Source organism: Octopus sinensis, linkage group LG2 (assembly GCF_006345805.1).
Source record: "Octopus sinensis linkage group LG2, ASM634580v1, whole genome shotgun sequence".
In the NCBI taxonomy this organism is placed as follows: domain Eukaryota; kingdom Metazoa; phylum Mollusca; class Cephalopoda; order Octopoda; family Octopodidae; genus Octopus; species Octopus sinensis.
Window position 1 is genome coordinate 196,942,872 of NC_042998.1, and position 12,522 is coordinate 196,955,393.

The 12,522-nt window shown below is 40.8% G+C and overlaps 1 protein-coding gene across 2 annotated transcripts in view; it reads right to left on the reverse strand.

The window, feature by feature from the left end:
• Positions 1 to 12,522, reverse strand: part of LOC115223262 (acetyl-CoA acetyltransferase, mitochondrial) — an 86,542-nt gene that overhangs the window by 44,552 nt on the left and 29,468 nt on the right. For both annotated transcript variants that reach the window (XR_004997954.1, XM_029793768.2), the window contains exon 2: positions 4,154 to 4,207. Coding sequence is in view for 1 of the 2 variants with exons in the window: in XM_029793768.2 (XP_029649628.1) it covers positions 4,154 to 4,207 (54 nt within the window). In the remaining variant the exon portion in view is untranslated. The remainder of the gene's footprint in view (positions 1 to 4,153; positions 4,208 to 12,522) is intronic.

Here is a 12,522-nt window from a genome sequence, read left to right on the forward strand (position 1 = left end):
ATTCTAAACCGCGATCCTACGACCGCGAGTCCACTCCCCTAACCACTGGTACATTGCACCTCCACACACACACACACACATATATATATATATATATATATATAATATATATATATATATATATATATATATATATATCTATAAGCATGTATGTATGTGTGTGTGTGTGTGTGTATGTATGTATAGGTGGTTATAAAGCTACAGTACTAAACAATCACACAATATATTGGTGTTGCAGGAAATACCTTTGTGGTGAGTGACAGTAACTGATACAACTTAGGAGTGTTGGACAAAAGGTCTTGCAATATTTAATTACAGCCCTTTTAACTTCTAAGTTCAAATCAACAAAATATTGACCATGCCTTTTATCATTCCAGAGATAAAAAAAAATAAAACTGTTGCTATACAGCCACTTTATGTTTATTATTGTAGCCACACAATCACTTTACATTTAATACTGTAGCTATGGAATGCCAACATTCACACACACACACACACACCCCGTATATACAGAGAGACCGTAAAGAACTATGGTCAATATAACCATCTGTTCGCTCCCCTAAAACATGTTAGGGTTTTATGTTTACGTAAAAATCAAAAATCAAACCAAATCAAATCAGATATCAGAAAGCAGAACCAAAATCGAAGTCGATCAACATCAATGGAAATTGCAGCTGTGATACCAGTGCCGGTGACAAGTAAGCGAACCAACCGATCGTGGCCATTGCCAGCGCCGCCCCGACTTGCCTCCGTGCTGGTGGCACGTAAAAAGCACCATCCGTTTGTGGCCGTTGCCAGCCTCGCCCCTGTGCCAGTGGCACGTAAAAAGCACCATCCGATCGTGGCTGTCTGCCAGCTCCGTCTGGCACCTGTGCGGGTGGCATGTAAAAAGCACCCACTACACTCACGGAGTGGTTGGCGTTAGGAAGAGCATCCAGCCATAGAAACACTGCCAGATCAGACTGGGCCTGATGCAGCCTTCTGGCTTCACAGACCCCAGTTGAACCCATGCTAACATGGAAAACGGATGCTAAATGATGATGATGATGATGATGTAAGAAATCATTCTGAAACACAATCCATTAGTGTTCTATTTTTGTTGCAATGCTAGAAATATATATCACAAACTATTTAATTATTCTTCACCTCCAGGATCCCTTTGGAACTACTAACAAGAATCAGTATATCTTGCTACAACTGCAACATAAAAAAAAAAAAGTTCAGTATTGCCATCAAACCATTCATTAGGCAGGAAACAAGCAATGTTTTAAGGGCTTCCTCAATGTCTTGTTTTGTCCTTGAAATATTGTGCGATCAACGTTAAGCACAAAGCTGGGCGAGGGAGAAACGCAGAATGTTGTAAGCAGAAATATTACAGATTACTTTAGAGTATGACTTACGTAACCTACTCTTAGCGCTGCTCATTAATAAACTTCAGAACGAGGTCATATTTGATGTGGAGATAGTAGGAAATATAAGAATTCAACTAAAATATAATGAGTTAAGAGGGCACAGGCTGTGCTTCTATCTCAATTTTCTTAATTAGCCAAGTTTTTGTTTAATTAACTTAATTGAAATTAGGGTCAAAGACTGCTGTTTTCTAATTTTTGACATTTTCTCAGAGATATTTTGCTTTTCATTTTTATCTTTTTTTTGTTTTGTTTTGAAGGTGTTGGCTATTTAACTAATGGTTTAGAGTTTCAGTCAAAGTACTACATTTTTATTTAAGAGGTGATTAACCCTTTGGAGGTCAACTGTTTTTCATACACTGAAGAAATGGAGTAATTTTAATGACACACACACAGACACTCATACACTGGTGCGGGCATGGATATGGGGTTAGGAAATTTGCTGCCCAACTATGAGGTTTTGAGTTCAGTTTCTCTGTATGGCACCTTGAGCAAGTGTCTTTTACTACAGCTCTGGACCAACCAAGCCTTATGAGTGTTTGTTGTATATGTGTGTGCATTTATTCACATGATCAGATTGGAGCCTGGTGCTGCCCACTGGCTTGCCAGACACCAGCAAAAACCGTCCAACCCATGCCAGCATGCAAAGCAGATGTTAAATGATGATGATGATGATGATGATGATAGCTGTAAATAAGCATTATCATCATTATAAGCAGTGTTGATCGTTTCCAATCTCCTGTGAAAATATGTCTGCCACGGGGAAATATTACCTTACTTGGTAAAGGTTGGTGACAGGAAGAGCATAATAAAACTGCCTTACAGATGGTGGCGATGATGTTGATGATGTGTGTGTGTGTCTGTGTGTCTATGCACACAGTTGCAGGAATGAAGAATGGCTGCATGGTTAAGAAGTTCACTGGGATTGGATACCATTGTGTGTCATCTTAGGTTAGTAGCTTTACCAAAGCATTGGGTTGACTGAAGCCTTGCAATTCAATTTGTGCAGCACAGAAAATATCTGAGGAACTGTAATTCAAAGGTTCAGCCTTGTCACACACAAAGAATTTATTTGGGGTAGCACCATCCGAGCGTGATCGTTGCCAGAGCGGCTATCTGGCCTCCGTGCCAGTGGCACCTAAAAGGGCACTGTTCGAGCGTGATCGTTACCAACATCGCCTTACTCTTACTGGCACCTGTGCCAGTGGCATGTGTAAAAAGATTCGAGCAAGATCGTTGCCAGTACCACCTGACTGGCCCCGTGCCGATGGAATGTAAAAAGCACCCACTACACTCTCGGAGTGGTTGGCGTTAGGAAGGGCATCCAGCTGTAGAAACTCTGCCAGATCAAGACTGGAGCCTGGTGCAGCCATCTGGTTCGCCAGCCCTCAGTCAAAGTCGTCCAACCCATGCTAGCATGGAAAGCGGACGTTAAACGATGAGGATGATGTTGCATGTGTGTGAAATTCTCAACCACTTCACATTCAAAGTCAATGAGTTGATAGTTCACTCCTGCTGTAATAACTTCACTGGTTTTATTATGACATTTAAATACACACACAAAAGAAAAAACGGAAAAGAGAGAAATAGGAAAACAGCAGAAGATGGAGGGGGAGTGGGCAATGGGTCACATATCCCAGAACAAGTGGGAGTTCCACAGTAATGACCATTATGGCCCTGCCACACAGAATAGCCAGCTCTTTCTCTCTCTCTATATATATATATATCTATATTTATCATCATCATTGTTTAACATCCATTTTCCATAGATACCAAAGTGAGTGGTATATTAGAATAGAGCTTGTTAGAAAATGAAAAATAAATCACAGACCTTTAACAAAAACAAGTCAACTATTTGATGACTTCGCCAGATTAAAATCAACAATTCATTGAAGTTTACAGTCAGTCATTTCTGAACTGACTTGTCTCCAAAACAATCAACTGGAAATCTTTTGTTCTTTGTTTCATTTTTCAATAAACAGCTGGTATTTTATGATGATAATGATGACAGCAATAAACAGCTGTGACCCATTTGCCATCCAAAATCCTTAAGAATCCAGTTCTTTCCCCTCCTTCCTACTGCATCTAATTTATTTATCTTCTGTCTAAACATTCCTCACACACACACACACACACATTCAAAACAACAAACAGGTGGTCAAACTGCTTAACTGATTATTCTCTGATATTGGTTATCTCTAGACCCAAGAAAAATTTATTAAAAATATTTTTGAGTTCCTGACAACTTTCAATAAATAGCTGACATCCTTCACACACACATATACAAAGCAACAATATTCTCAATATTTCACAGTTTTTGAAAATTTCCAGTAGGGATGAAAGCACTTATTTGAGCATAATGGATACAATAAAAAGTACTTCCCCTCCTCCTGACTACTTTCTTCTTTATTAATCATTACCAACGTCGCCTTACTGGCACCTGTGCCAGTGGAATGTGTAAAAAGATTCAAGTGAGGTCATTGCCAGTACCGCCTGACTCCCCTCCCCCCGTGCCGTGGCAAAGCATCCACTACACTCTCAGAATGGTTGGCATTAGGAAGGGCATCCAGCTGTAGAAACTCTTCCAGATCAAGATTGGAGCCTGGTGCAGCCATCTGGTTCGCCAGCCCTCAGTCAAAATCGTCCGACCCATGATAGCATGGAAAGCGGATGTTAAACGATGATGATGATGATGACACAGACACAGACACACATTATGTGAAAAATTGAATGAAGTTACTTACATTAAGACCTGACACTTGAGAGAAGGTCCTTCGAAACACATTGAGCATCATCGGCTGAAACATAGAGAGAAAGAAAGAAAGAGAAGACCCTTAATATGGCATCGTTATGGGTGATACAGTATCAAGTTTTAATGAATGAATGATGCAACTGTGTGTGTGTGTGTGTGTTTATACTCTCTTTTGCTCTTTTACTTGTTCCAGTCATTTGACTGCGGCCATGCTGGAGCACCGCCTTTAGTCGGCCAAATCGACCCCGGGACTTATTCTTTGTAAGCCCAGTACTTATTCTATCGGTCTCTTTTGCCGAACCGCTAAGTGACGGGGACGTAAACACACCAGCATCGGTTGTCAAGCAATGCTAGGGGACAAACACACACACACATATATATATGTATATATATATATACATACATATATACGACGGGCTTCTTTCAGTTTCCGTCTACCAAATCCACTCACAAGGCATTGGTCCGCCCAAGGCTATAGCAGAAGACACTTGCCCAAGGAACTGAACCCGCAACCATGTGGTTGGTTAGCAAGCTACTTACCACACAGCCACTCCTGTGCCTATATATATATATATTATTAACAACAACAACAATAACAATAACTGTTTTAAATTTTGGCACAGGGCAACCAAGTGTTTGGGGATGGGTTAAGTCCTTTACACTGACTCCATTGCTCAACTGGTTCTTATTTTATCAACCCTGAATAGATGAAAAGCAAAGTCAACCTTGATGGAATTTGAACTCAGAACTTTAGGGACCCATCTAAATTGCCACTAAGTATTTTGCCTGATATTATTATTATTATAATAAAAATAACAATAATAATAATAATAACAACAATAACAATAACAACAATAATAATAATAATAATAAAGGACGTGTTTATTAATTGACATGAGTATTCCTTGCGATCACAATATAGCGGCGAAATAGAAATTGAAAAAATGTGGCATCTCAAGGCGACTACAGTACCAGTGATTGTAGGATCTCTAGGAATGGTAAAAAAAGGTACTGAAACCTATTTGAAAATGATACCAGGCTTACCATCCTTACAGGAAGTACAAAAATTCGTGTTAACTGGAATGGCTCATGTACAGAGAAGAGCATTATCGCTGTGAAAACAACATCCATTCATGAATTTATTTATTTATTAATTTTTTAAATACATATTTTACCTGTGAATTTTCATGTGTAATCTGGGAATGCATACAATGAGCTTCTCTGCCCTAGGTATATGGAAAACACTCAGCGAGAAACGGAAGAAAATTTAAAGAAAGAAGGAAAAATAAAAATAATAATAATAATCCTTACTATTAAAGGCACAAGGCCTGAAATTTTGGGGGAGGGGGAAAGCCAATTACATTAACCCCAGTACTTGACTGGTATTTAATTTATCGACCTTGAAAGGGCGAAAGGCAAAATCAACCTCAGCGGAATATGAATGCAGAACATACAGATGGGTGAACTACCACTAAGCATTTTGGCCGATGTGCTAATGATTCTGCCAGCTCACTGCCTTAAAAGTACTGTCACCCCAATAATAAGATTTAAGAGGATTAGTCAGGTGATCTTGGTAAAACGCAGTTTGTTAGTCTCTAGCATAAACATGGTTTGTATACAGAACACAGCTGACTTGATAACTGATCAATAAAATTTATTAATCAATGCGTCAAATACAGTTTGTCCCATATCAAGATTAGACAGAAAATTTCCCATAAAATGACAAGTGTTATACAGCACCATTTTGAAAGTAACAAATGCTGTTTATAATTGTGATAATTAAAGTCTATAAATAAAAGGGATGGAAGTGGTTGGTGAGAACTAAAATTGTTTCAAAAAGCACATTGAATATATATTACATAACTCATCTGATGAGCTTTTTTGAAACAATTGTAGTGCTCAATGATCTTGTCACTCCCTTCATCTTATATTGCTCTGTGATCACTTTGACACCTGATGTGTGGTACATCGTCCACCTGTTCAGGTAATGTCGATTTGATGGAGGGTGTGAGCTAATGTGTTTCACGAACACTTGATCGCTATAAACAGATCATTTGTGCAGGTCGTTCACCAATATGCTGAATGACCATATGCCGCCTTCAACAGGAGAGTCCATCACCATCATTAACATCCATTGTCCATGCTGGCATGGGTTGGACGGTTCGACTATGGCTGGCAAGCTGGAAGACTGCACCAGACTCCAGTCTGTTTTGGCATGGTTTCTATGGCTGGATACCCTTTCTAATGCCAACCACTTTACAGAGTGTAATGGGTGCTTTTATGTGCCACCGGCACAGGAGCTATTTGCGTGGAAACAGTATCTGCCACAACTGTGATTTTAATTGGCTTCACGGGTCTTCTCAAACATGGAACAATGCCAAATAGACTCAGTCATTGCCTCCATGAGGCCCATCTAATATATATATATGGTTCCGGGTTCAGTCCCACTGCGTGGCATGTTGGGCAAGTGTCTTCTACTATAGCCTCGGGCCGACCAAAGCCTTGTGAGTGGATTTGGTAGACGGAAACTGAAACAAGCCCGTCATATATATATATGTGTGTGTGTGTCTGTGTTTGTCCCCCTAGCATTGCTTGACAACCGATGCTGGTGTGTTTACGTCGCTGTCACTTAGCAGTTCGGCAAAAGAGACTGATAGAATAAGTACTGGGCTTACAAAGAATAAGTCCTGGGGTCGATTTGCTCGACTAAAGGCGGTGCTCCAGCATGGCCACAGTCAAATGACTGAAACAAGTAAAAGAGTAAAAGAGAGTATAAATAACTACTTTTAGCCATAGGCTGAAACAGCTGTAAGAAGTGATTTTAATGATTTCAATACTCTCTCTTTTTACTCTTTTACTTGTTTCAGTCATTTGACTGTGGCCATGCTGGAGCACCGCCTTTAGTCGAGCAAATCGACCCCGGGACTTATTCTTTGTAAGCCTAGTACTTATTCTATCCGTCCATTTTGCCGAACTGCTAAGTTACGGGGACGTAAACACACCAGCATCGGTTGTCAAGTGATGTTGGGGGGACAAACACAGATACACAAACACATATATATATATATATACATACATATATACGACAGGCTTCTTTCAGTTTCCGTCTACCAAATCCACTCACAAGGCTTTGGTCGGCCCGAGGCTATAGTAGAAGACACTTGCCCAAGGTGCCATGCAGTGGGACAGAACCCGGAACCATGTGGTTGGTAAGCAAGCTAGTTACCACACAGCCACTCCAATCAATTTATATTGATTTTTAAACCTTGTATTCTTATCTTATATGTACTGAATTATAAGATATATATGTATGATATTAAGGTTCTCATTTTGTTGAATAAATAAATAATCCAACATTCTAATATCCGAAAGTTGATGAACAAACTAAATTTGTTTCTCCGTTTTCCTTATTTGTATTATAAATTTACGGTAAAAATATTTCTTTACCTTCACCCGTTTAATACAATAAATGAATTAATTACATTGCAATTAAAAACATTTCTGTATTAAGAATCTGAGTACAGATTTTCTTCAGATTATACACTTCCATCTAAAGAAAAGAACACATTAGATAATATGGTCCAGAGGTCGCCATTCATAGGAACAAGATAAGATAGTCACAATTGGATTGCTTTTGATCAAAAGTTTACTCATTGACATTTGATTTGGGATTATACAACAATTGTGAACAAGAATAATCTCCATTGCTTGTAGCTTTTTAATTCGCTACATTTTTATGACCTGTGCTGAGTAGGAAAACAGTATATTGGATAAATACTATTCCATTGTGGGCTACACCCATAACCCCTATCTTACTTTGTATTTTATATATATATATATATATATATATATATATATATATATATATCATCATCATCATCGTTTAACGTCCGTTTTCTGTGCTAGCACAGGTTGGATGGTTCGACCGGGGTCTGGGAAGCCAGGGGCTGCACCAGGCTCCAGTCTGATCTGGCAGTGTTTCTACAGCTGGATGCCCTTCCTAATGCCAACCACTCTGCGAGTGTAGTGGGTGCTTTTTACGTGCCACCTGCACAGGTGCCAGGGGGGTCTGGCATCGGCCACGATTGGTTGGAGCTTTTAACGTGCCACCGGCACGGAAGCCAGCCAAGGCAGCGCTGGCAACGGCCATGTTCGGATGGTGCTTTTTATGTGCCACCAGCACAGGAGCCAGTCGGGGCGGCGCTGACATCGGCCATGTTTGGATGGTGCTTTTTATGTGCCACCGGCACAGAAGCCAGTCGAGTCGGCGCTGGCTACAGCCACGTTCGGGTGGTGCTTTTTATATATATATATATATATATACATACACACACATACATATTCATATAATGCACACATACATACACATATAGGAAGACGTATGAGAGTGCATAAATCGTACACTCATTCAAACAAGTGTGGCATGCAATTCAGAAATTAACAGAAATGAAAAAGAAAATAAAGAGCAGAGAAATGTGAGTGAGCCAATTCCTGGAAATACATCAGAGGTGGTGGCTAATTTCGTCAATCTCTTTTATTTACAGGTATATATATTATGTTATAGGTGATAGGTGTGGTGATGAATGAGCTGAATATATTGGTGGTGGTAGGTGAGACTATTAGACTATTTGGGTGACAGGTGGCTGTTCATGGTGGGGTGATGCCAGGTGAGTATTGGACTATAATGAAGGTGTTTAGTAACAGGTGACAGGTCTACGAATACCAATTGTATAATAGTGGTTATGGTCGTGGGAGACAGATGAATATTGAACATATAAATAAATATGAATTAGCAGTAATCATCATCATCATCATCATCATCATTTAATGTCTGTTGTCCATGCTGGCATGGGTTAGATGGTTTGACCAGGGCTGGCAAGGCTGGAGAGCTGCACCAGACTCCCATCTGATTTGGCATGGTTTCTATGGCTGGGTGCTTCACCACCTCATCCCATGTCTTCCTGGAACTTTTCTAGTTCTGATTGTGATTCAGCTATAAGAGCAAGGTCATCAGCATAGAGGAGCCCCCAGGGGCAGCCTGTCTTAAATTCCTCTGTTATTGTCTGGAGGACTATGATGAACAAGAGGCAGATGAGGACCAATCCTTGGTGAACCCCTACCTGTACCCTGAATTCTTTGCTGTGCTTGTTGCCAACCCTCACCTTACTGGTAGCATCTCTGTACATGGCTTGTACAGCTCTCACCAAACACTTGCCTATCCCTAGTTTCCACATTGACCACCAGATAAGGGATTGGGGACCCTGTCAAAGGCTTTATCCAAGTCAACAAGAGCCAAGTATAGAGGTTTATCTTTGGCTATGTATTTCTCCTACAGCTTCCTTACCAGAAATATAGCATCAGTGGTGCTTCTCCCTGGCACAAAACCAAACTGCATCTGATCTAGACTAACGCTCTCTCCCTAATTAGTTGGCTATGACTCTCTCAGTAACTTCCATCACCTGATCCAACAATTTGATACCTCTGTAATTATTTCTATCTAAGGTGTCACCTTTACCTTTGTAGTAGTTGACTATGGTGCTGCTACACCAGTCATTGGATATGATCCCTTTGTGAACCACCTGATTTACAAAACAGGTGACGAGATCATAACCCACACCACCAGATATCTTCAGCATCTCAGAGGTGATTCCTGATGAGCTGGGGGCTTTCCCTGTCTTCATATTCTTAACTGCTTTATCTACCAAGAGACTGTGGATTCAGGTGGCTGACTCTTCAATTGGTTCAACATTTGGCAGACTCTCCTCCTCCCATTCATTCTCCACATTCAGCAGTCTTTCATAATGGCATTTCAAAGCCTCTTTCTTTGCAGAATCATTAAATACAAGCGCACCATCATCCAGGCAGACACATTTCTCTCCTATGACATCACAATTTTCTCTCACACACTGTCTCGCAATCCAAATCACTTAAGCTCTTTGGTCCTCACGTCACTGAACATAGGCAAATTTCTTCTTTTCTGCTTCTCCCTTGGTTAGATACACCTATCTCCCAGCTTCCCTTCCGGCTATATGATGCAGTTCCCTGCTACCACCACTCTTCCAGGCCTATTTCTTTGCTCTAATGGCCCTGTCTACAGCATTGTTCCACCACCATGTTACCCTAGGTCTGGATGGGACTTTGCCCCAATGCAGATTTGCTCTGTGGCACTCAGCAAGCTGTCTTGCAGGAATTCTCAGTTGCCCTCTCTGTCACAAGTCTGTAGGTCCTCCTCCCCCTCATCAAATTTCGCAGTTGTCCCTAAATCTCTGACTATATGAACGGTCCTTAAGCTTCCGAATCCTTCTTTTCCAGATTGGTCTGCTTCTTGGCATCCTTCCGGCCTGGAGTCTAAAGTCACTAATGACTAATCTATGCTGGAAGATACATTCTTCACCAGGGAGGGGCTTTGTATTTAAGAGCAACCATGCATCCCACTGTCTGGTGAGAATGAAATCGATCTGGTTAGCACAATCACATAATTGGTAGGTAATCACCTGGCTGGCTGGCTTCCTGAAGTTGGTGTTGCAGATCGATAGGTTATTTACATCACAGAACTCCAATAGCTTTGTTCCCTCTTCATTTCAGGAACCAATTCTATGGCCCCTATGGAAGATACCAGGCTGCCATCTGACATGCCCATTGAAATCCCCACCCATGAAAATTAGATCTTAGTCATTCATCTTTGAGGTAGCCTGCAGAAGAATATCATAAAAGTAGTCCTTCTGTTCATTTGGTAGGCCTGCTAGTGGATTGGCATGGTTTCTACGGCTGGGTGTTTCACCACCTCATCCCATGTCTTCCTGGAACTTTTCTGGAACATAGGCAGAGATAATTGTTGCTATGTTATTCTGCAAGACTAGCCTGAGCTTAAGCACTTTATTGTACACTCTGACTACGTCTATGACCTTATCCACCCATTTCTCTGTAAGAAGTATGCCCACACCACCTATCTCGTCACTGTCACCTTCCCAGAAGATTTTATACTTATGTGAGTTGCCTGTGAGGAACCTGGCTGATGCTACATACATCAACTCTTGGATGCAACATCTATCAACACGTCTCTGTTCAAGCATCTCAACAATCTTGCCTCTGTTCAAGCATTGGAGAGATAAATATAAGTTTCAAATTTTGGTATAGAGCCAGCAATTCTGGGGGAGGGGTTACGTTGTTTACATTGCCACTGAAAGGATAAAAGGCAAAGTTGACCTTGGTGGAATTTGAACTGAGAACATAAACATGGATGAAATGCTGTGAGGCATTTTGCCTGGTGTGCTAACAATTCTGCCAACCTTAATGTAGAGATAGATATTAGAAACATCAGTGGTGATTGTTGGACCGTGCAAAGTAGTGGTGGCCACTATTGGACTATACATAGTCTTGGACTGTGGTTGATGTTGGCTGTTGGTCTATGTGCCAAAGTACAGTGACCTCTATTTGCAAACCCATGCAATTGCACTCAGTATTTCTTGTGCACAAAATGTGAGTTTGTTATGATATTTCACCATTACTGACACCCACAGCCATATGGTGACACCAACCATCCACTCTCGCTTCACCTACTCACCTACACTAACATACAAGTTTATCTCCTTCACTACTCTCTACATTTCTCATTTGAAAATAATCTTCTCATATGAAGGGCCAGGTGTGAAATATTAGATTTCTGGTCTGAGAGAAAAATCCATAAAATGCATGCACAGTGAGACTCAATTTCTATATACTTAGACCCAAATATATACATACATACATATATGTGTGTGTGTGTGTGTGTGTGTATAATTTTCACTAAATATGTCTAGGGTGTCAGGACATCTACATTGCTAGAAATAAGAGCTTAAAAGCTCTAATGCTGTAGTTAAAGTACATGATCGTTGCCAGAGCAGCTAACTGGCTTCCGTGCCGGTGGCATGTAAGAGGCACCATTCAAGCGGGATCATTACCAGCATCACCTTACTGGCACCTGTGGGGTCATTGCAAGTGTTAGGAAGGGCATCCAGCTGTAGAAACTCTGCCAGATCAGATTGGAGCCTGGTGCAGCCATCTGGTTCGCCAGCCCTCAGTCAAACCATCCAACCCATGCTAGCATGGAAAGCGGACGTTAAACGATGATGATGATGATATGCACTGACAGGGACTGTAATCACCCAAAAACACTGGTCAAGAATTCCCTGTAGTGATCAATCAGCTTTGGCTAATTCTGTAGCCTCATCAATGCCTGAAACTGACCAATCAGTATAGGGAATTCATGACCAGCGTTTTTGGGGCTATTACAGACCCTGTTAGTACACATGTCTACAATTATGTACTTTAAACAACAGCATAAGAACTGTTTAGTTCTTATTTCTAGCAATGTAGTCGTTC